General features: G+C 36.3%; 1 protein-coding gene across 1 annotated transcript; it reads left to right on the top strand.

Moving 5' to 3' along the window:
* The first annotated feature begins 429 nt into the window (after nt 1–429).
* LOC127627308 (kidney mitochondrial carrier protein 1-like) lies at nt 430–26,215 on the top strand. Its single transcript, XM_052103652.1, has 8 exons — nt 430–621; nt 1,173–1,311; nt 4,195–4,289; nt 15,016–15,101; nt 16,766–16,861; nt 17,012–17,136; nt 18,264–18,477; nt 18,975–26,215. Exons 1-8 carry the CDS (start codon nt 459–461, stop codon nt 19,014–19,016), a joined length of 960 nt encoding a protein of 319 aa, XP_051959612.1. The 5' UTR covers nt 430–458; the 3' UTR covers nt 19,017–26,215.
* Nucleotides 26,216–26,684: the final 469 nt, after the last annotated feature.

Here is a 26,684-nt window from a genome sequence, read left to right as displayed (position 1 = left end):
AAGTTTGTACTTTTATCATCGTGTGAGTAGTTCTCTTCTAACTGGCTAACAGTCACAAGCCGTTAGATCATCACTAGTTGCCCGACACTAACTCGAATACAACGGTTTTTGAGGCTACATCCACGACATCGACTCATTCAAATGTCAATATGCTCGATATGAGTTGCTCTTTTTAATTTAAAAAGCAAACCAAAATAGTTCAATGTTACATCGTTTGCTGAAAATAGGCGAGCCGTTGCTGTCACTCAAGCTCCTTACCGACGGAAGTGGGTGGAATTGTAGATCATTCTAACCAACCAGTATAGCTTTCGAAATGATTGACGCAGTTTTCAACCAATAGGATTCCCGCAAATTTCCTATGGCGCTTGCGATGAATCTTTAATGCGGGTCCGTGTTATTCCGGTGCACATTTGTCTATGCATCTGCGAAGGCTGGCTGTATTACGGACGGGTAGCGCTATGTTGTACAATGTGAGGTTAAAACAGCTCGTTTACTCCTATTTTGGGTTTTTGCTGTTTTTAGTAGGACTCCATCAAGCCGAGGGGGCCGCAACAGAAATGGCAAACCTGAACTGGAAGCCGTTTATCTACGGGGGAATGGCCTCAATTGTCGCAGAATTCGGTGAGTCTGTGCACCTGCTGTTTTTGCATCATCACCATTCATATCACAAAATCACTTATTAGATCATTTGAATGTAGGTCTTTCTTGTCACAGATGCTAATATCTCTAATAAAAATGACAGAATTCATATAAATATTTGCTATATCAAAATATCGGCATCGGATGCACGCATAGAATATTGCATTACTGTGTAAGCGATTCAGAATCAAATAAAGCTGGTGGGAGCGATTAGTGACGATTTGCCTAAGTTGCTGTTTGGAAATACTATTATATAGATTTGTACAACTTCTACCATAGTGTGTGTTTAGAATCACTTTCACAATATTTGCCATGCTGGAGGTAAGGTTGATTATAAATTAACTACAAATTATGGCGTAAAGGGTAAAACAACATTCCTCATTGCACTGTGTGTACAGTGCACAAAAAAGGCATACAACAGGACACTAAATATAATATTTGACTGGAAATATGCAAGTAAATAGTTGGTTACATCTCTGAAATGCTAGCATAAACAAAGGATTTGAAATGTAATCCGTGATTGAATCCTGCAGGTACCTTCCCCATTGATCTGACTAAAACACGGCTGCAGGTTCAAGGGCAGACGCACTGTATGGAAGTCCGCTATCGGGGTATGTTCCATGCTTTGTTCAGGATCGGACAGGAAGAAGGCATCCGGGCATTATACTCCGGGTGAGAGCAAATTATTTGCATATTCTGATTGACAATAAAGTCTTAATTTGCAGTGGGGCATTATTGTTTCAAGGTGGTAACATTTGTGCTAAAGTGTTTTGTTTTGCTTGCTGGAGGGCTGTTTATATCAGAGTTGTGTTCCCTGTTAACAGCATATTTGCAACCCATACTGTGGTTCAGGGGTCTTAAACTATATATAGATGATATTAAATCCACATGATCTGCACGGGCCTGTAGAGGAGCTGAGTCAAGTGTAACTGGCCCACTGATTTGGCATGAACGGTTTGACTGCAGTCTCTTGAGTTGAATTCAGTGCCTTTATCTGTGTATCAGTGAGCTGCTTGTTTTTAAAATGATCATCTTTTGAAACTAGTGGCTAGTAACTTTATTTCTGATTTTTTTTTAAATGTACTTAAATATCATAATTTTAGTCAGGTTACAGCATTTTTAATTAGGATTTTGCATTTATTACTCAGGAAAACGCCTTTCAAGCCAAAAATAAAATTATTGACAGCAAGGGGAGAAATACTTTTTTAGGGGTCCCTATAAATCCTGATGCTTTTTGTAGGCTCCATTATTTTTTATTTTTTTTTATTAATAGTTTCCATCTTTTTTTATACAAAGAAATGGATAAAGCTGTAATAACTTTGTGGCCGTATGCTTAAAAGTTAGCAAACACAGGTTATTGTTTGTGGTTTATTTGATCAATCTTAGAGGACAAATTGGTGCTCTAGTTGCCCAACAATGGTTAGTAAAATGTTTACCCAGGGTTGGGTATTGGTTAGGGATGGGCATCCATCAATAATTTGGTATTCGAATATTTAAGTTAATAAAAAAATTTATATTTGAATATTCTCTTATTTAAATGAATTGAGAGAGACAATTTATTTAGTCAAAGGTTGCATCACCATTAAAAAAAAAAACATGCTACTAATTATAATCAAAACAAGCTTCTCATGTCGTGTTTTTTTAATTTTTTTTTAGATATAGTTAAACATGTAATACGTGAAAACAAAGTATAGAATAAATGCATTTAAGCTTATGCAAATCGAAGAAAAAGAAACCGCTAATGAAGTAGACTGACGCAGTTAACCTACACTCAGCATATAATAATTATCATGTTTATATTGTATCTTATGTCATATCCATGTGCTCTGTAAACTATACTCATTTATAGACCAGTTTAAATTATGGAATATTACTTCAGCTAGCGAAGTCTTTCTCGGATGCCATGTTTGTTGTTTACAGAAGCGTTGCAGGGATTACGTTGCTACGGGGACGCTGCTGTCTGACGAGCTGCACATATACGAGAGTAAAGTGTACACCACTTATCCAGAACATTTAAACAGGAACCCAGCTCTCTCACAGTACGCCACATTCTCACATTAACCCGCTTGTCTGGTGTCCATCTGAACGTACGGACCGAACGGTTTGCTCAACAAACGTGATCAACTTGTGTCCACACTCAACAGCGCCACCCAGTGCATTCTGTTATAACTGACAGTTTTAGTTTGTGTGTTCAGGATTTAACATGCATCTCAGTATATATATATATATATATATATATATATATATATATATATATATATATATATATATATATATGGCCAGCAAAGCAAAATTTGCGAAATTCGAATTGTATTTTTATTATTCGACTAATTATTGCGGAACGAATATTCCACTACTCTTGCACATCCCTAGTAATGGTACAGATTTGTTTTATTCGGATTCACACGTTTTGATTTGATTCAATATCGATATATATATGACATCTTTGGTTGAAACTTAATTCAAGCTGTTTGCCGAAGAACACATTACATGAGTCTAATGGTGAATGAATCTCATGATTTGATCTTACCTGGACATCGCCTGTGTGTGATCGTGGCTGTGAGATATTCAGAGCCGGAGTCATAACAGGCTAATTTCATGTTGATATGTTATACAATTAAACATTTAAACCAAAATATTACTTTGCTTTGAAGATAAAAACACACTTATTTACATATTTTGAATGAATGACACTTCTCTGACTCTGTACTCAAAAGCGCTTTTACATAGAGAACGGGGGTCGGGTCAATCACAACCAGTTACCAGTATATTTTTCATGAATATTCAAGTCTTTATCTACAATTAATATTATTATTGTACTACTATTGTAATTTTACTATTTATAAGTATATACATTGATTTGTTGAACATGCTGTATCCGGTACTGTATCTTTAACAAAATATATATATATATATATATATATCAAATGGCTGGTAAATGTTTACATTTCCTTCATCAACAATTGTGTAGTATAGTGGTCAAGTATTCAGCGTCAATATCTTTTTGAGAGTAAAAGTTGTTCTGTGTAATGTAATAATGTGTCCAAAGACGAGATCTATGCAACCCATTTGTAATTAAATAATGTCTCTCTTAATACCCTTTCTGTTCTCTACAATAAGTTGTAAGTCTCTGTTTCCCACTTTTCAACAAATGTTCCTTTTTTTGTACACATCAATATTCTTGAGAAATGCTGATCTGATTTGCACAAAATTTGCATGCATGCTTTGCATTATTCTTTCTTTAGGTTGTCTTCTCAACAAGTTTTCCTTGCATAGGCTTATAAGAATGAGCATGATAAATGACTGATGTGTGAAGTCTTAAGATTGGGATTGCAGCGGTGTAACTCTTTTATTAAAACTGGTCTTGACTAACTTGGAGCTAAATTTATTTTTAATATATGAAATCTATGTTACTAGATTTGCTTGTTAATCTTTTCCAGGGTTTTGTGAATTGTTTTAGTCTGTAATTTAAAAAAAATTCTGTTTAAAGATCCCTTACCTCAATCTGGAAATGAAGTGCTGGCCTTGAAATTTTCTATTTCTTGCATTTCTCAGGATTTCCCCTGCACTGCTTCGTCAGGCTTCATATGGGACAATCAAGATCGGTACATACAACACACTAAAGAAACTGTTTGTTAGCCATCCTGAAGGTGAGTTTGGAGAATGAAACCTTTCATCATACTGTTTTCTTCTCCATTCATCATTTCTATAATTTGATTAAACATAGACACAGAGCAATGCCTGGAACAGTTTTATCTTATGTTTGTGTCTTCTGATAAATCATCAATTGCACTACATCTACCTTCACACCAAAATATTTTCACGTATCCAGATTTCCTGACTAACCACTGGGTGGCGTCATTATTATTCTAATTGCCTCTGGACTGTTCAAAAGTTTACATAATCTTTTTGTGATAGTTGTTCAGGAGACCCTGCTTTGTCCTGAGCAGTGAACATTTTTTTTTTTGTTTTTCCTTCATCCTCTTCACATTTAAGTTTGTTCCAACAGTGGCTATATGATGTTGACTTTAGAGTTAAACCCATATATTGGTTTTACCGGTAGTTGCAGATATTTATATTTTCATTTTTCTCATTTCTCTGTGTTCCTCTGTTAGAACGTTCTACAGTATAACAGCAGCCTCAATAGATGAAATAAAAACAATCACTGATAACTTGTGGGGATGTGCTGAATTGAAATCTTTCATCATTGACAATATTCATCTATATTTTATGAGATATTTTATATTTATATGTGTGTAAAGCTATAAAAACCTTAATTTGATAAATACTTCATGTAGAGCGTTCTGTAATTTCAAAATAAAAGTCCTGAAATAAGTGTATTCTGGGCTTGTTTCTAGTTAAAAGTTTAGTTTAGCATTAGTATTCTAAACAACGTTTGAGTTAGTTATTATCAACTGACGTCTGAGATTTCATGTACTGATTTGGATAGGACTAAATATGCGTTTATTACAGAGGTCGGATGTTGAACCTCTGTAATAACCTCTGTAACCTTTATCACATAGGTGATAAAATTAACGTATCTTTTAAAACCGGTCAGTTTAATATATATATTTTTTTAACATTTAAAAAATTTATACATTTTTATATATATTTATAATTTATTCATTATAAATTTGCATGAGTTTATAGAAGTGGCTGCTTATAATAAACCCAATGAAATAATACAATTATAATTATAACATTGTGTAATTGAGTGGAGAAATTAAGGTATCTTACCAGACGCTGATATTACAATTGCCAGTTTTAGCAGTTTCTGTGATTGGGCTGTCCCTGTTAATTGTATTGTCTTATTTCTTTTTGGATGGCAAAAACTCTTCATCCAAATATACGCAGCAGGCAGAAGATTGGTGCTCGTTGCGATCTTAACGGTATTTCATTTAGGTCTAAATACATGAGAAAGCATTGTGATTATTCAGTATCAGCAATCACAGACATTCGCATTCGGACAGGATTAGGACCTTTGAGTTAGCTGAAAACAGTAGGTAATTTGCTCTGTAATTTTTAGAGGTTGTGTGAGAAAAATACAGACTTGTCAGATTCAGACGGGATTAAAATCACAAAGTATGTCTAAAGCCCTATTCGGACGGCAGGGCTGGGCGATATGGCAAAAAATATCACTATATTCTTTTTCATATCATGTGATATTCATCACGATATTCAATCACATTTGCACATTGCACATTTTTGTGAATTTCCAAAAAAAGAAGAGAACAAAATCCTAAATAGTCTTTACCAAACTGCATTGGGGCCCAGACACTGTGTCTGTGACACTGTATTTTATAGAGTTTATCAGTTGAGTGCAGTTGAATATGAATGTTATAAGATGATCTGTTCATTTTGAATCATAATGAAGGAATATATATATATATATATAACATTAAAATTATTTTCATATTTCTTTACATACAGATATCCAAGTATGGGGGCATAGAAGCCCTGGTGACTGAGGAATGATACTATATGGGGGTTCAGGGGTATCTCCACAGAGAAACATTTGAAAATGTAAAAGTCTGAATGGACAATTTTCCTATTTTTATTAAAGTGAGAAAGACTAGGCTACAAACTAGTAATTGTTTTGTCTTTCATCCTTGTCAGACATTTTAACATCTGAATAATTTCACAAAATTAGAACTGAAATCTATTTGTTTATTATTAAAGGCTTGGAACATTCTGATTAATAAAACTAAATGTAGAAAGAAAAAAACGTTATGATTTAAAGGCGCTATAGGAACATGCACCTTATGTTTATGCACATGTGGGGAAAAGAGTAAGCGAGTGCGGCCCGGGACAGGGCATCAGTGAAGTGTGTTTCAGTGCTAGAGAAACATATTCAAGAATAGAGCGCAGAAGGATCAGATATGATGTAACAGACACTGTTGTTTTGTCGCGCTGCTCATTAGAGACGGTGAGAGTGCGTAACCGTAGTCATGATGTCTTGCAGTCAAGATGGTATCAATCTGGGATCCGGAACGTGGTGGCCTGCGTAGCGGGGGCAATGGCAACTTTATACAGTCCGAGACTGCGTTTCCACTGAAGCAGAAGAAATCTGCACAAAGCCACTCCCAACTCTAGGGAACCGCTTGCCCGACGCTGCTGTAAATTTTACAATCCACCTTGCGAGCTTGACACTCGGCTTTGGAAGGAATTGAAAGTGCTCGCTCGCATTCGCTCAGCATGCGCCAGTGGAAACATATGACAAGAAAGTCATACTGCTAGTGTTTTTAGCTACACGCATGTCTAGATGTAGAACACAGGCTAAATATCGAAAATTACTTAAAAGCTTATCATCGATATCATGGAGTTTTTTTATCGTGATAAATATTGCTATCGTTTTATCGCCCAGCCAGCAATTGTTTCTCAGGGTGATGTCTGTAAAAGGACATTTTCATGGTTCCTCTGTGATATAGCTCTGCATTCTAATGACAAATAAATCACAGGGGGATGAGTGAGTCTTTTTGTAGATCACATGATTGCTGTTGCGCATATGTGGATAATTCATCAATCCACAAACTGTGTCCTCTGCATTTGCATTTAAATATGTTTGGAATAATACTAAAATGAAAACTCAATTTTTTTAAAGCATGAGAGAATTGCTGCAAAGAGCTGCATACATTTACAGTGTACATTTTCTCATATGGAACAAGCCAAAATTCTTGCAAAGAGCATTTAAATGAATCAAGAAACTGTAGGGACAAAACTGTTTATCCAGGCAGCTGAATAATGTTTCATTACCTGCATCACCTCAGTTGCGCTGCTTGTGCGCACTCTCCTAAACACACTCAAGATATCGAAGCCGCATAAATCAAGGACAGTAAAGATAGTTAAAATGAAATTTGAGGAGTAATGGTAAAAATGGTTTTCTTGTGTTTTATCTATCAAAATGATGGACATAATTTTGAATTATCTGGCAGTGTTTACAAAGTGGAGGTGGAAATTAAACCTTTTAAATAAGATGGACATTAACCCGGCAACTTTTCTGGGATGACTCGAGCGAGTACTCGTGCAAGCCCTATTTATAAATGTATTTAGTAAACGTTTCTACATTAAATTGTGAAATATAAAAATGTTATTAATTGCTGCCATAATAATGGACTATTTCAAAAGTTTATGTGATTTGGCTCTCATTTTTCTTTCCCTTCTACTTAAAAGTACCCACTCACTGTGGTGGAGCGGTGACGCAATTTTATTATTGTGAATTATTTCAAAGATTTGATACACAATCCTCCAAATTTCACAGCTGTTCATTACCACCAGAGCTGTTACCACAAGCAGCGCAAACGTACGGCACGTAACAGTGGTTAAAAAGGATTTCCAAAATGGCTTTTGGATTATAAACTGGATTTGGACGGTAATTAAATTAACACATTACCTTGGTGTTTGTCAAAAAACAGTAGGTAATTTGGCTGGGAATTCTCTCACGGGAGGTTGTATTACTCCCTGTAAATGCTGGAATTACCTCATGTCCCCATGTAAAATAATTGCCATCTGAATAGGGCTTGAGAAACACTAATTACCCATTTTAGTCTCGTCTGAATAGAGCTTTTGTCTGTGGCAACACTGTCTGAACATTTTGTTCATTTTTAGAGAGAAATGCAAATTCGGGTTGAGCAAACAGACGACGACCTCTGGGATCGATGATGGTCAGAGTGATCGCCAATAGCTGATGCCTTTGACCACATCAAGACGATATGTGTTTTCCCATGTATTAAATTATTATTATTATTAGTTGCTTTGAGTTCAGTTCACTTTATTTTTACAGAGCAGTTAATTGTGACCAACTCTGCAGCCTCTACATCTGTGAATAAAACATCAAATAATACAAACACATTCACCTCAAACCATGATTTATATTTCAGTCATTATTATCATCATTATAATTATAATTTTTACAATCATTGTTTTTATGTTTTAATTTGTGTAAGTAATTTTCCATCTGCATGTTTAGACAGATACTTGCCTGATAGAAAATGGAAAGATGGTTATTTATTTTTATTTATACATGTATATCTCTCCATTATTTTAATAGTTTTTTTTTTTGTTTCATTTGGAGTGGAATTTGAATATAGAAATGTATTTTGATTTAAGTTTTTCTTTTTTTAAATTGATTATATTTTCAATGCAGAATCACTAAAGCATGAATATTAACCGATCTTATCGTGAAGGAGTTTAAAACATTTTAATTGCACACATTTTTTCTCGGTTTCATTTTAATTTTTAGTTAAAATAAAGTTCCGAGTTTGAAATCAAAGTGTATTAATTGTGTAGGTTTAACCCTAACCCTGCTTAATGAAAATTACCCCATGGTACCACCAAGCATCCAACCAGTGCTAATATCGGTGTTCGTCATTTCTATGTGGAGTTTTTTTCTGCGACCAACTGACCAATCAAAACTTGGTCGACCAAGACTCTTCTCATTGACTAACATTTGCTTGACTGTCAGGTCAACACTATATTAATCTAAATTCAAATATAAATTTTCACAAACTATATAGCCTATACGTTTAAGAACCAGAAGTTTGCATAACCCTTTTGTTTTTAAAGTTTACACTCCCCTTTCAGAATGTATACAAATAGCCTATAAGAGATTGTTTTATGTAGTACTGCCCTTCAAAAGCTACAACACAAAATGTCTTATTTACACAAATCATACTGTTCTGAAGTTTGCACCCCTTGGTTTTTGTGTTGCCTTCTTGAGCATCAGTAATGGTTTACACCTTTTGTAATAGTTGTGGATTAGTCCCTCAATTGTCAAAATCTGGACCTCATATATAGCCACTGTTGGGAAGAACTCAAATGTGCAGAAGATGCTGAGAAACCAAATACTTTTACTGTAGATGGATTTTTTCTTAAGAAAAGTGGACATCTTCACTGCTCAGGACAAATCAGGGATTCATGAACAATTATTACACAAACAGTCATTGATCATCAAGAAAGCAACACACCATATTAGAAACTAAGGGAATGTAAACTTATTCAGTTTCTTTTTGTCGTGTGGAATATATGTGAGGATGTTATGTGAAATAGCTTCTTTGGGAGAGTACTACATAAAAACAAAATGCAATTGTGTTCTTTTCTATTTATCAAAATGGACATTGTAACAATTTTACCCATATGTATCGATATCAAATCGAGATCAGAGTCTTATCGAATCGAGGGCTTGTATATCAGAATCGAGTCAAGAAATCTATATCAATACCTAGCCCTACTGTCAACCTCTAGTTGACATCCAGCTTTGACATTTAGGACAGTTGAGGGACTCATACACGGCTATTAAAAAAGATGCAAACTTTCATTGAGTCTGAAAGAAGCCAACACAGTATATTAAAGAATTAGTTAACACAAAAATATAAATTCTGTTAAATCTGCCTGTGTTATGACCCATATGACTTTTTCCTTAAACCAAAGGGAGAAATTGTGGGGGGGAAAAAAAATAGAATTCAGAAGTCTAATAAATTATTCCATGAAACTTAAGATTATGAAAGCATACGAGAGGCCAGTGCTATTATTCTAGCACTGAATCGCATTAAGATGGAACCAATGGAAGATTTTAACCAAATTGTCAGCTCTGGAGGCACAGAATTTTAAGTTTTGCTTGGTACCTGGCCATTGTGGAATCTGAGGAAATGAACAAGAACAAGAACTTTCTACAGATCTTAAAAAATGCTCCATACCACCCTCAGCTCTGAAACCTACCAGTATCTCTTAAATCATCAACAAATGGCAAACAGTATGGGACCAATGCATTAACAACCAATTGCATGAAATTAACTCTGTAGTGGGCAAAATACATATCTTTAATTTTAGTAATAGCTGGGGTCAGATAATTTACACCTGTTGCTGAATTGGACATTTCAGACTCGCACAAGATGTTAATATCAGATGAAGATCCACCATTATGCTCCGCATGTCAGAATCCATCTTTGAAGTGTATTTTATTGGATTGTGCTGTTTTGTTTAATTTTTAAGGAATTTAATTTACTCTGCAAACGCTTTTGATGAGGTTTTTAACAAAGTTCATCCTGAATCATTTTTAGAGTTCTTATCTAAATAAAATGTAAAAAAATGTATAAAGGTTTTAATTACTCTACCTTTTTAAAAATTACTACTTGTTTTTAAACTGGTGTAAAATCACTAACTAACAAACTATGAAAGCATACGATAAGGTTTGGTGTGAAACAAATCGAATGTAATGTACAAATCGATTTTATATCTGGAATCTGCATGTACGTCCCTACAACGCAAACGTCCTACACATGTAATTATTAATTTAAAGTCTGGAATTTTTCCTGTATCTTGAAAGCCAGAGTTATGTATATCTACTGTATATCAAACTTTATCCAAATCTAACAAATTAATCGGTGAACAGATCAGCTGAATGTAAACAAGTTCAATGAAACTGAGGTAAGATACAAACAGGCATTTTCAGACTCTATTGTGAACATCAAAGGGTATTCAGAATGTTTTCATCAAAATGTGCCTTGTTCTCACTTGAATAAGAGTGCGCGTTATCTCCCTAGGGGGCACCATCTTACCCTAGGGGGTTATCAGAAACTCCACAGGTTGTCGCCCATTATAGGTTATTTAAGGACCCGAAAGCAGTCGCAGAACACAGACGATCGCCTCACGCTTGCACCACACGTCGCATTCGTAGCTCATATTTATGGGGCACAGCGACAGACCAATGTCTCGTTGCTCTTCGCTTTTGCTTAGGACAAAAAGCTCTGATTAACGTAGAAAAGTGGCATTTGGCTTCTGAGTTGGACACTGTGTGACTAGCTAACTTCACCCCCATCTCTCTGTTTGAAATGCACCTATTCTTCCACTACAAAATCTTTGGACATGTTTGTAAGTTCTGTTCACTCGTTTGTGTGCAGCTATGTTGTGTTTTCTGTTGTTAATATCGCTGGTGGTCCTGTTGATTTTTTGCTACGTAACTACTGTTGAATGCAGACTCATGATTGCGCACTGGAGAATAACGGTCAGCAAATTATTTTTCTAAGTAATACATTTTTGTGTTTGTTTCACACCAAACATTATTGTTTGCTTTCAGAACAATCACGAGTCTAATGGAATAATATATTAGACTTCTGAATTATACTTTTGTGTTCTTTTGAACCTTGAAGAGGAGGTCACCATAAACTGCCATTGTATGACATCGCTGTGTGTGTGTGTGTGTGTGTGTGTATATATGTGTATATATATATATATATATATATATATATTAGGGTTGGGCGATGTCCCCTAAATTGGCAGTTGACGATGTTGACAGTAAAACATTGCGATGGACGATGATATCGTCGGTGGGGGGGGCGTTTTAATATAATTTCGTTATTTTACTAACCCAACTAATGACTCGGCGCTGTATCAGTAGGTTGCACGACACGTGAAGCATTTTTTTTTTTTTTTTTTTTAGCTTTCACTTAAGAAGAGTTATGCACTTTTTATTTTAATATATCTCTTTACATAAATACTATTTTCCACTTAAAAACGATAATTTCGTTATTTTACTCACTGATGAGCAAAAGGTCGAGGCAGAAATGACCATGTACCTGCAGGAAATGGCTATTGATGGGGAAGAGGACCCGCTGACTTGGTGGAAAACGAACGACAAAAGGTTTCCGTTCATGGCAAGATTAGCACGGAAATATCTGTGCATATGTGCTACCAGTACTCCATCAGAGCGGGTCTTCAGCACAGCGGGTAGTGTAGTTACTCCAATCCGCAGCTTATTAAAACCAGATAAAGTGAATATGTTGCTATTTCTGGCCAGAAACATCGAAATTGAAACATGGTCTATGGTGAAAGATATTAGACTTCTTTACGCATTTTTCGCCATCCGTTGCGGAGCTATTCGATTTTGCATATTATTTTTTAAACGTTCATTTGTGTAGTTCACATGACCACTTTACAATATTTCAATAACATAATTTATTTTGTAGCCTGTGCTGAAGTTAATTGTGCTGCTAATTATAAGTGAAATGTTAATGCCGAGTTTCGGTCTGAGTGTTGTTCCCGTTTCTTGTTCTTTATTTGTTGTTCTGTGTTTTAATAAATGTGTGTTATTCATATTCACCTTGTTTCTTTCATTTGATTTGACATTATGGATTTATGGCCAAGGAAATTTTTCTTTAAAAGTATTAACCAGACAAAAGTGATTTGACGTTTGCTGGTCTGGGTTTATCTTAAACTGCCGCTTCAGTGTATACAAGAGTATGTGACAATGAGCAAGATTTTCTGAGACACTACAACTACTAATAATTAATTAATAAAGGCTATTTTCTTGTAGCCTACAACATAACATATTTTAATCTAAATGTACAGTGTAAGACATGTAAAAAAAAGACAAGAAGCTAACAATGTCAAGATCAATATTTGTGCAGCCTGCCTGGCACGGTATTTTCACAGACTAACACGTCACATCTCTGGCATATACTACAGTATTTAAAATAGCATATATGCATTAGTTATATTCTCAATTTAATTTACAGAGCAATCCCTGCAAAGTTTTTAGGTTAACTATAGAAGAGACTTGGATTAGTGAGTCACACTAGCAAGACTCGCAAAAGGGGGCGTGGCATCACGATGGTGGCTCGACATCGTGATGTTGGTCAGCCATCCCATCGGCACAACCCTAATATATATAAAATATAATTTTTTTTTTTTGTACAATTTCTCCCTTTGTGTTAAGAAAAAGAAAGACATATGGGTTTATAACACCACAGGGGTGAGTAAATAATGGAACGGTACATAATGGAACCGAATGCAGAGTCATTGACAAGTTTTTATAAATTTGACAATTTTTACTCATGCCAACTTCAATGCAAATCTTCTGGCAGGATGCTCAATTATGATTTTTTTTTTTTTTTGTAAACTACCATACATTGAAAGCACTATATGTTTGAAAAGTCACTATAAATATAAAAACTAAAAAAAATTATTGAAGGAAAAACTGGTTGACTTCACTAAAAGACCTGTTGGTTTTTGGAAAACTGGTCTTCCATTGTGACACATTCCAGGTTGAGCTCAGCTCTTCAAATACAAGACTATTATACGCTAATATGCAGTCTAAACGGCACATGCCAAAGAGGCTGAGAGAGCATTGCCTTGAGACTGTACATCTCCAGCATTACCTTATATAAAACTGGTACATTTCTATCAGACAGGGTACAGGATCTCCTGTTCTCTGCAAACACCATCTGTATTTCTTGAATCCCTGCCATGACCTCTCAAAGAAAGGTCACAACTACGCCAACAGGGGCTTATTATATTTAGCTGTTTAAGAGAGTATCCAGATAGCTTCTTTTTTGCCATTCTCTGATTTCACTCTCCATACTATTTTAAGGATGTTGCTACTCTGTGTCAAATACTTATTTTGATACAGGCTTTGCTTTGCCTGGTGGTGTTGGGGTACCAGTGCCGTTCTCCTGCCAAAATAATCTGTGCATGCTGGACCACACTAACTTTTGGTCACATTGATCAATGATTCAGTCATTACTGTAATTATCGTTCTAAAATGTTTCCACATTTTTTCTTTTTTTGTCGTCTAATTTTCACCAGTGTTGTAACATCTCCCAGCACTATCACTAGATCTGAACCGAATCTAATACTAATTTTGTCCTTACTCAGTATGTTTACATGTGCTGTTATTACTGAGCTACAGCTGTGTTTTTTCGTTGTTAAGCTACAGTTTTCATCTGTCTGTCCAAGTATACATGAGACCGTGCTTAATCGATTGTTTGAAGGAAGGACATCAGCTGAGGAACTGTTAAATTCACATCTTTTATCTTTTGATTAACTTGTTCGTGGACAAAGCTGAGCTACAGTTGCATTATCTAGATATGTTAGTCAGACTTCACAAAAATTGGGCTTGTAGTACGATTTCAGTCGGACAAAAGCGTTTACATGCCATTTTTAGAATTTTGCTTTTATTAAAATGCATGTAAACGTACTGACTGACTGTATTTACCTCTGAGGTAATATTGGTGCCATGCTCTAGGGTGCTATATCTAGTGTTTTCTAAAAATTCTAAATGTTTATGGCTAGATTGTCATAGTAAAATGTGAATGTTTTAGTGCTAAAATGTAAAGGAACATGTCTTAACCGAAAGAGCATGTTTTTGAAAATGGGGCTTTTTTTAATTAGTTCAACTTGGCATGATTACTTGCTACTATTGTAGTTGTGAAATGTAATGATGTTGAAAGATGATTAACAGATTATCCTTCAGAATTAAACAGCTCTTTGTTGTGTGGCTTCTCTTTTGTTCTTGCATGTTGTCCTGTGTCTCTGTGACTCTTTAATGAAACTTTAATTTAATATTGTGAGTCTAAAGGCTGCTGTCATCATTGCTCTTTGCAGATGAGACCATGGTGATTAATGTGTTCTGTGGTGTAGTCTCTGGAGTTTTGTCATCCTCTTTGGCTAATCCTACTGATGTTCTAAAGGTAAGTAAAAGCAAAATGAAATATAGCTGCAAGCAGCAATTACTAAATGGCAAGCATTGAACAGCATTAACCACAACCCAAATATCACATATGATGTAAAGCACAAACACACACAACATTACTCATCGCCTCAGGATGGATTTGAACCTACAAATTTGTTCAACAGGTCACTGCACAACATTGACAGTCACCAAAAGGACATATCAAGCATAGATTCACAGTGTAGTCACCATAATCTTCGTATTCATGTTACATACAAATTTGATTGGAGAAAAGATTAGCAAACATTTAGTAAGCACAATGCAAAGATCTCCGTTACAACAGAAATTTTAACTGCATGATTTGTCGAGGTGGAATTTGAACCCAGGACCTTTGAACTACAGTCCTGAACAGTAACACACTGAACCACTCAGCTAACATGCTCAAAGAGACACTGCAAGTTTAGAGTCAACACACAAGTGTGGATAATCTTTTGAACTATGTTCTATAGGAACTATAGTTATCCTCAGGACATGTTTAAGATGTATAAGCTTTTGCTTTTAAATTAGACAATGCTTTTAATATATATGTAACTTTTTATTCTAATTCAATGTGGCGGAGGGACAGTATTGCTGACATGAGACAAATTGGTATCGTTGAAATCCACATGACCCATTGAATCCATAGACACCCCATGACATACGGTTCAAAAGTTACAGGACTTGTTTTTTTTTTTACATCTTTTAACCTATTGGTGGTGCTGTCTCCAAACTTTGCATGTACCCTCAGATCATGGGTCCTGATAAAGCATACACTGTTTTGATGGGACAAACCTTTGCCAAGATACAGCCTCACATCCAGTGTTACATCGACCTTGTTAACTTTTAAAGGTTACGTCAGCACGAAGGCAAAAATATCAATTATTTACTGTAATTTCTTTGCGGCTCGGTCTGGAGATAATTTTGAGCCATTGTTTGGAAAAATCAGACAAAGTTTGAAGGATGTGAAACTTTTAAACTAAATATTATACAAGATGGCATCTAGTGTAATGAAACAGACCGGTCATAATATATTTTGCAAATACTCAAACATTTTCCAAGTTGCCCCTAGCTGGTCTTGAACCAGCAACCTTTCAATCACCACAGCAAACGGGTGTGGTGCATCATACCACTAGACCACATTGCCACAGTTAGCTAACCAATAGAGACCCCACTACAGATGCTGCCATTTTTCACTTAAACTGAAGAAAACCATCTTTATTGGTCAATATGTGATTCAGGCGGTTCAGGTAAGTCAGGTTTGTTCTATCTAAATTTAGCTTCATTAATCAGCATTTTATGAGTCTTTTTTTTTTAAATGAAAGAAACAGATTTTTTGTGAAAATTAATTGGATGGCAAGGAAATGCATATTTATACTTAAATTAAGCAAACGGTATTTTAATGCTTCACTGTTATGTAAATTGTTTTAGTAAATTCTCACTTTAAGGAAAATATATAAATGGTAAATTCAGACTTTGACATTTTTATAAAAAATTCTCTCTCAGGGCACACCCCTGAACCCACAGTGTTATTTTATCCATCAAAAGGCCTACTATGTCCCATAAAGTCAAACAGATTTGACATTGTCTTTTCTAACTTTTTGTTTTTATCTGATGGTCTGTTATTTACTTTGGTTTTGTTCTCAGATCAGAATGCAAGCTCAAGGCAGTCTGTTACAAGGCAGTATGATGTCTAACTTCATCAACATTTACCAGACAGAGGGCACACGAGGCCTGTGGAGGGTGAGTGCTTGACTCGTCTTCCACAACTGTGATGAGATATTAGTGTTTAGTGTGGTCAGAATTACTCCTTTTGCATTTCAACTTCTTAACAAAACTTGAAGCGGAGTCAACATTTATGAGCTTTACGATCAACCAATATTTTTATTTCAGGGTGTCATTCCCACAGCACAAAGAGCAGCCATCGTGGTGGGTGTGGAGCTACCGGTCTATGACATCACCAAAAAGCACCTGATCCTTTCAGGCCTGATGGGAGACACTATTTTCACACATTTCATGTGAGCTTCTCCAGACCAGTACTTTGAAACTGGGACCAAATTTTATATGAACACAATGTAATTATAAACCCAACCAGTGGTTGGCTGAAGTGTATTTTTCATAATACGATACTTATTTCTAAAAGGCATTGTAGTAGATGGCGATATACTGCAGAATACCATTAAATGGCTGCATATGAGATATACGCAATACTTTTACACAATATTTAATCAAATTAAAAAATATTTAAAACATGTGCATTATCCATGTGCATGGCTGTTGGTAGATTTTGAAATTGTCATGGTGCATTGCTCATTGTGAGTGTGTTTACTTACACCCTGATATGATGATAAATACTAAAAATCAGCTTCTTCAAAAATATCTGACAATATGAAAACAATTTATAGAAAGTTATTCTCTGCTTTAGATGTCCAAATGTAGAGGGATGAGCACACATCGGATAAGCCAGTAACAACTAGGAATGTGCATGAAAGTACTTCAGCTTTAAATATTCGTCTAGTAAAAGCAATTATCGAATATAGCAAATATTTTATGTGCTGTTGCCAGTTGTGGGCAGCAATGAAACCGCTTCTCTCACCTAAATCTTGCTGTTACAACTCAGTTCTTTGGTTGGTGTTGTGGATGCATGACGTTAAAGGAATGGTTCACCCAAAAAGAAAATAGTTATTTTTTGAAGCGATTATATAGCTTCAGCTCTAGATGTTGTCGTTTATGCATAGTGCTCATTCTTTTAAATAAGAAAAGCAGGTTCAAAGGTTGAAGGTTTAACTTAAATTCAAAATTTCAAGTAATTGATTACTAATTTCTTATGTGTTGGAGTACTCAACTACAAAATTACTGTAAATACCCATTCCTAGTAACAATGGTGGTAAAGGTGTTTACATGCAATTTAAAATCAGTGTAATGGGCAAATCAGTTTATGCTTAAACCATTTATGACATTATCTCGATAAAGGAAAGACATTAAAGGAATTTACATGACCTTACACATTGTTGGCTTATTAAGGATAATCAGTGTAAGATCGTGTATGTAAACTCACTCACCGATGGAGGGGACAAAATGTAAAAATACGTTGTAACATTGACCTCATAATGAACCTGACCCATATTGTTTCCTCTCTATTCAGTTCCAGTTTCACTTGTGGTCTGGCAGGGGCTCTGGCCTCCAACCCAGTGGACGTTGTGCGGACACGTATGATGAACCAGCGTGTGTTTGCTGGTAACCCTCTGTACAAAGGTACCCTGGACGGACTCATGCAGACCTGGAGAAATGAGGGCTTCTTTGCTCTTTATAAAGGCTTCTGGCCCAACTGGCTGCGTTTGGGGCCCTGGAACATCATTGTATCCTTAAGCAACAAAATATCTGTTTGTTAACATTTTATTTAAAAATGGTACCCTATTTTTTTGGTGTTTGCATAGTCCAATCACTAGAGGTCAGCACATTGCCACAGGAAGTTTGGCACATTACTGCAAGGCACATTGCAGTCATTATAAAACGAGATGTTTTTATTTATACCAGTAATTGTTTTTTAAATAATACAGAATGTCATGAATGTTAATCTTTCATTCGACAGAAGTTACCAAACTTTAAATGTTTAAAATGATTTTGTTGACAAAAATAAATTCATATACATAGAAATGTTGTTACAAAACTACAATTTTAAGTAAAATAATTGAAATGGTAAATTTGGGAAAAATGGTGAAGGAAAAAGGATCTAACAAGTTCCCAGTATACAAAAAAACTGTTGAAAACTGTTTTAACAGCATCCCAGGTATGTGTGGAAAAATTATATATAACCCAAATACAGTTTGCCTGTTATTCTTAACTTAAATTTCAGTTCTTCATCACATTTGAGCAGCTGAAGAAGCTTCCATTGTAGTCGAGTGAATCTGTGACTCTTCGCTGGACTGTCTGCGCGTATATGCAAGGCTTCTGTTAAGCTTTCACCGCCCCATCTCCATCACTCACCTGTATGTTTATTTAAGAGCTTGTTTTATTTTAGTTCTCATTTGTATTTGTACATATTTGACATTTTAAGACACTCCTTTTTGCACCTTTTTATTCCTTGAACTCCTGGCAGCTATCTCATCTGTCAGCGCTAATGCTCAGAAGCCCAGTGTAGTTACAGTAATGTATGCTTGCCCAGCTTGTAGCCACACAGGTGTACATTTGATGGAAAGGGCTATTTGTTAAACTGGAATACACCAGGCATTGTTTCTTAGCTCTGGCTTGGGAGTTTGGCATCTTTTTGTGCATAGGATATACTGAATGTTACTGAAGACTGGTCCACAGGATGGGAATGTAGAAGGAGCAGTAGTTTAGTGTTTAACTGAACAATGTTTGTGAAAGGAAGCAGAAGCTGCTTCATATAAGAACCCATAGAAATATTTGAGGTCAACACACTTTAAATTAGCCTTTAAATTACAAGGGTATAAATTAGTTATGGCTTCAGTAGCAGGAATGCCTTTTTAGATTATGCATACAGTGCAGACGTGATTGGCTCTCTGTGTTTCAAACCATGAATATTGAATCTTTGAACACAATGTACACAAAAAGTGTTCCCGTATTTAAAGTTTCGAAGACCTCTATGATATTGCACAAGATATGTACTGTTTATTTTTTCTTTTTCTTTCGGTGATATCTTTTTTGCCATTTGCATGTGTGTTTTGTATGTAGAGTGTGCTTGTGTGAGTGGTTGTGTTCTGTGAAACACATGTAAAATGTCAAATTTTTTGGCAGGCGCCAAAGTGTGTAAATATTGCTACTGAACGATAGAATAAAATATTAGAATACACAGTTTTTTTGGTTTAAATCAGACTTTGTGCAAAAAGGGTGGGATGCATTTTGGGTGCTTGCCTTATTGCCAAAGTGTACATGTATTGAACCAGAACTACATTGTTGTTGCGGAGTTTTCAAAAGTAATACATTATTATAATTGGGTAAGTACTGTTATATATTCATTACTGTTTGACATCAATATTTCAAGCCTTATCACTTGCTTTAATATGTATGCCTTCGCCCGATCTGTTTATGCCTCCTGATGCGCCCTTGTTCATTACTTGTAACATGTTCATTAATAAATCAAACTGGACACTTCTAAGCAAGCATTAAGTCTTGCGTTTTGCATAAAGAAATGGTTCACCCAAAAATTTCAATTCTGTCATTTACTTAATAATTACCCTTTCGTTGTCCATATGATTTTCTTCCATGGCACGCAAAAGATTTTTGTTAGTTTTTAGCAAATGCTAAAATTATGCTTTCAAATTCTGAATGTGTGCCTAGCATTGATGATAACCTAGGTACTGTTCACGTTCTTGCGCTAAAAAAGCAACGGAGATGTCTCGAAGCATGTTTTTAAAGGTTTAAGCTCTTTTTAACTTGACACGGCATCTAAAAAATGCAGCATTCCTCCGAAAGGCACTGAAAAATCAGCAAGATGCAAAGCAACAGTGAAAAACTTCAGTCTAGCGCATGTTTACACAAACCACTGAAAAATGGTGACACAAAAATGTTCAGTGTGATTTACCCCCTTAGGTGGAGGTCTTTGTCTGTTGTGTCTTGCAGCATAAGCAATGCATTTTAAAAACACTGTTTCATTTACATTTATGCATTTGACTTACAGAGCCCTTATTACAGGGACAATCCCCCTGGAGCAACCTGGACTTAAGTGCCTTGCTCAAGGACACAATGGTGGTGGCTGTAGGGATCGAACCAGCGACCTTCTGATTAACAGTTATGTGCTTTAGCCCACTACGCCACCACCGCTGTTTCAAGTTGAAAGGAGTTTAAGTGAGTTTTGAGAGTTAAGATTCAATAGGCCCTCTTGCAGACTTTGGAGATGATGTTGATTAAAACAATCTGAGAAGGTTATAGCTGCAGGCAGAGCTCCAAAAAAGGTGTGGGAGCTCCAAACCGCCATTAAAGATATAGGGAGCCCCTAACCGAACTCTTTCCCTTTCCTTAACTGTGAGTGGAAGTGCAACTCCCATTTAGAGTAATCACACCCCTTTTAGAGTAACTCCACCCTCTTTTGGAGATCCTGTCCCCATTTGTAGGTCTCCGGCCTAATTATAGACACACACAAAAACAATCACACATCCAGCAACGTCAGATAACCACCTAATTTCTCCATAAACTAATTTAATTTCCCTAGTCTTCTAAATGACCCTACTTCAAAGGCCGCCAACCTCCCCATCTCAGAGCACCACTCCAGCTGACCTCCAACCCCTTAAAATAATCTTAGTACCCAAATCTTTGTGTCTATTCTCAGCATAGATGACTGCCCCATCAGCCAGAATACAGAATCTGGGGCAAAATGAAACCAGAGTGCCCAATACATCACACACAAGACTGAACCTTCAACACAAACTCCTGGATCTTAACACCCCCCAAAAGACATGGGTTATGTCTCCATCCTCTGATTAGACATTAGTGTCTTTTAGACCAAGCCAATACAATCTTGAGGGGATCCAAAATAATCTATGTAAAATCTTGAAGTGTATAAGGCACACACTTGCTTCTCTAGATGCAAACTTTTTTAGAATCCTAGCCTTTCTCTCCAATACCAAGTATAAATCTTTCCTCTAATCCCTTGAGAGAAGTTGAAGCTCCGTCCCCCAGACTCTGAATTAGCAGGGAGTAATACACTGCCTCATGACCTTTTCCAAAAGCCGTAATCACCACTCCCAGAGTATCTGCTGCTTTAGGGGTGTGTGTGCTACTCCCAAAACTAGTACAGAGCAAGTGGCGCAGCTATAAATACCTAAAGAACTGAGATCTGGGAATCCCAAAATGTTGAACCAGATTTTCAAAGGATTTCAACACTCCGCTCTCATACAAGTTACCAAGTGTATTAACCTCCCTCACAATCCACTCTGACCAGCAGAAAGGGTACTTATTAATACATAATTTGCGGTTCAGCCATAAGCTTGGGATAACATTTAAATGTCCGAATTAAACACTCTGGACACTTTTGTCCATACCGAGTGTAAATGCGAGATAACTGGGTGTAATTTAACTTCTCCAGTTAGTTTGATAGGCTTTGCAATGGCGAAGTAGGGGCAAGAACTTCCTTTTCAATACAAAACCAGGAAGGGGCTCTCTCAGGTGAAAGCGACCAATGAGCCAAATGTCTGCGACCGAACGCATAATAAAACTAAACTATAGGGAGTGACTGTAGCAGGTAGTTCATTTTAATAATATTAACCTTCCCAATCATCGATAAATGTAACTAATCCCACATCGCTCAAACCTTTTATTAAAGGGTCAAAATTAACTAACTAAATCACACACATTTACTGGGAATAAAATATCCAAATGCATATTTCCCTGTTTGGGCCACTGAAAGGTACCCGGGTGAAAATCCGTTATCGGGCAGCACGCTGTCAGAGCCAAAGCTTCGGATTTAGACCAATTAACTCTGTATCCCGAGAACTTAGAAAAGGAATTAATAATTCTGTTACGGCAAGGCATAGATCTAGAAGGGTCAAAGACGAATAATAAAATATAATCCGCGTGAAGCAGAAGCTTATGAGCCACACCTCCCACCATCACCCCTGGAAAATCACTCCTTCCTGCTAAGTGCAACCCTGCCAGGTACCCCTATCCAGAGTAAAATAATCTGAAATTAATACATTTGTTTGTACCTCTGCTACAGAGTGTCTATAAAGTAACTATACCCAAACCCGTATATTTCCAAAATCTTAAAAATATAATCCAATTCTACCATATCAAATGCCTTTTCAGCGTCAAGTGAGATGGCCATGACCGTAGTCTGATCATTTGTCACTGACAACATAATATTGATGAAACGCCTAATGTTATCAGAAGAGCTGCAGCCCAGAATAAACCCACCTGCTCTGTATGTATAAGAGATGTGATAACTTAATCGGTTAGCCAGAATTTTTGACAATATTTTTTACATCTAGCTGGATCAGGGAAATTGGATGGGAACTCTTACACTCACTTGGATCTTTGTCCTTTTTAAGAATCAGACTAATCCGGGCTTGTGTTGATATGATTTCATTTTTTCCATATGTGGAAACACCTCTAAACTCACCAGGGTGTGAGCTGAGACTTAAGATGTTTCCAATTGAGCAATTCACAACCGATGCAATGAGGGACTTGGATATATTTAAATAAATCTATTCTAGAATAAATTTTATGTACTGATGAAAAAACCAGATGGGTTCAAAAGTTTCCTAATATCTGTAAGACAAAGATTTTTACACAGCATGTGATGCGTCAATGTTGCTCTAGGGATCTTACACACTTCATTATGATCAAGGACTGAGTCCATCAATAGAATAAAGTCTCCTCCCAATATTATATAATGTGGGGTGCCAGCGGCTTTGTTATTGAAGACAACGTGTGCAATTTGTAGTATTTGGAATAAGCCAAAGGAGATACTGAGCATAGATCATCATCTTTAGGTGTGTAAATATTGGCCAAAATCAACCTTTACCCCTGAATTTCTGATAAAGCAATAATGACACTTCCTAATTTATCTTTAATCTGTTAAACTGTTTAATCCGTTAAACAAACTCCAGCCACAAGGCGGAACCAGCACAAAAAGAACCAAAAAAGGCACCCAATTTCCTTGGAGAATCAAGTGAATGTTCTGTGAGTCAGACTTACTCGGGTGTTACATGAGTGCAAAAAGAATGCCCTATTCACTCAAACGTTTTGCAAGAAATATTCCACAGAACAAACTCCAACTAATAGGAGGCGTAAGAACAAAGAATGTGCAGATTCATCCACAAATGAATCTGCACATTCATCTCCTGAATTAGTGTTTTTCTTTTTTTTTTTTGGAGTGTTACTGCACAAAACATACTCCAGAACAAAGCAAAGAAGGTGCTTAGTTCCTCGAACGATCAAGTGAATGTTCATTGAGTCAGGTCCACTCGGCTGCATAGAAAGTATCAAACAATGACCTACTCATTCCATTGACTTTATGAAGGACATTGCTTGCTGTGGCATGTAAATATTTTGTGGCCATCCTTGGTATCTATTCTCAATTTAGCCGGGGTCATCAGTTTAAAAGCAACCTTCCCTTGATGTAAGAGTTTCTTGCACTCCTTGAATCGATCATGTATCTCTCGTTGAATTCACAAAGCCTGGGAACAAGAAACAAGAAAGTGGTTCTTCCAAGAAAGCCTTCCTTTACTCCTTGCCTCACGTAACACAAGATCTTTATCAGATGATTTCAGAAATTTGGCCAGAATTGATCGGGGCCTGTCTTCCTCAGCGGATCTCCGAGCCATAACCCTGTGAGCTCAATCGATTTCCATCTCATGGCCTGTTATGTCGAGCAGACTCTGGAAGAGCTTGTCTTGGAATTTCACCATATCTTGGCATTCTTCGTTCTCAGGAATTCCAACAATTCGGACGTTGTTTCGCCGGCTACGATTCTCTAAGTCTTCTAACTTTTCCAAAACACGCTCCAAGTCTATCTTGGTCGCTAGCGGGTTAGCAGCTAATTCCCCCTCCAATGACTCCAGATAATCGATCTGTTTCTTAATGTCCGACACTCTTGTAACCACCTCAGAGAATTTCTTCTCCATGGCAGTGATCGATCGACGTAATACAGCCAGATCCTCCTAGTCAGCTATGACCTTCGCCAGCATTGCCGAGATGCTCGACAGTTGATGGCGAATCTCTCCTGCCGCACCGTCCAAACAGAGTCCCTAGTCTGCGGCCCTGACAGGGGTATCAGCTTGAGCATGTAAGTGTCTTTTAATGTCTCCAGAGCCTGAGACCTTATTTTACATATAGTCTTCAAAGAACAGTTATGGTTCAGGGTGTATATAATCTCACCGGTTTATCACATAAAAAGTATTAAAAACCAGCAAAGTGCGCAGATTTGCCATTCACACTTCCTAAACTTGCATGGCGCCATGCGACTCCAGTTTTGGTAATATTAAAGTAAAAAAAAAAATTCTCAGCCCTGTTGACAAGCCCTTCTGTCCAACATCTCCTTTTATGTTCCATTGAAGAAGAAAAAAAAAGTCATAAGGGTTTGAAACAACATGAAAGTAAATGATGAATTGTCATTTGGGGTGAACTATCCCTTTAGGTTATATAGGCAAACTTGTTCATATGACTAAGAGGTTGAGATCAAGGCGTCCTGTTTGGTATACCTGCTTTCAGTTTTTTCTCAAACTTTGGCTTCTGCTGGATTGGTGACTAAAGCATGGTGCATGTTATGTTCCTCTGAGTAACTTGTGAAAATGCTTATTTCCATGTGTAAGAAAGACCAAGAACCACATTAATCCATGTGCCAGTATTTTTTCTTTAATGTACTTTTAGCCTGCTCTTGGATCAAGCTCGAGAACCTCACAGTCTCTGCTATTACGTTCTTATTTTCATTATTTGCTATTTATTTTGCTTAGCAGATATTAAATTAAATTTTTATTTAATTCAGAAGATATTTTATTTACACATTTCATATTTCTGAATGAATATACTGTTCACTATAGGTAGGCCTACTTTGAGTGTGTTAGATGTCATTTTAAAAAGACTATAAAGGTTTTAAAATGTAACGTACTGTATGATGAATGTTCAGACTGCACAATGTTGTATATTGAGGAAAACAACGGTCAGCTTGACAACTGACATGGCATAATATTTTACCCATGCTTGATATGTTAAGCATCTAGAACTGTTCTTTTGAATAACTAAATATGATAAATTAGATTATGAAAATGTGCAGTTAGTTTTCAATTGATTTTTTTTATTTTATTTTTACTTCACAACAGGAGAGTTTGGAATTAGGTTATGAAAATCAGATTTGATCAACGTATTAAGTTCCCATCATTGTTTGCTTTATGTATTTTTTTTTATTTTTATGCTGCAACGTATGCCATTTTACTAGATTATTTGTCTGCTTACAGTTGCCTTGTGATTTCTTTGTGACCCGCACTTTGGTTAAGAGTCTTTGGTGAACATAAACATTATTTATTATGATCTGCTGCTTGAAGAAATTATAAATTGTATAAAGAATGACCTTTTTGTGGATTAGTTTTTTCATTTTGCTTTGATGTAAGTGTGCACCCTGACAATAAAAAAACAATGTTCACTGAATGTTGGTTGAATTTAATTGTTCTTGTTCAACTGAATTTAGCTTTTAATAGACACTGGTGTTCATAATAGAGACCAACACTTGCTTAGCATAATAACATAATTGGGTTCTACTGCTGTAGTATCAGTAAGTAATATTGGGGGAGGGGGGCTGCATGCCAAATTTTTATTAAAACTTCATGCCAGGTTCTAAACTTGTTAAACCATGTCTAGAATAGGAACCTCAGGTTTTGAGAAAAAGGCAGCTTCTCAAAACCTAGGAAATGGCCTATCTAGACAGCATTGTCAATGCTTGCAGCATTTTGGAGCATCATACACTGAAGAAGATCCATATTTTTATTTACATGTAATACGATAATCCCATTATTTCTGGATATGTAGGATACCATTGTAGGCCCATGGTATTGTTTGAACTGGTAGTGGAGTACAATCTAAACATCATTACCACCTGACTCTACCATGGTAC

The sequence above is a fragment of the Xyrauchen texanus genome, chromosome 34, assembly GCF_025860055.1.
Source record: "Xyrauchen texanus isolate HMW12.3.18 chromosome 34, RBS_HiC_50CHRs, whole genome shotgun sequence".
In the NCBI taxonomy this organism is placed as follows: Eukaryota; Metazoa; Chordata; class Actinopteri; order Cypriniformes; family Catostomidae; genus Xyrauchen; species Xyrauchen texanus.
This window is presented reverse-complemented; position numbering and strand designations above follow the sequence as displayed.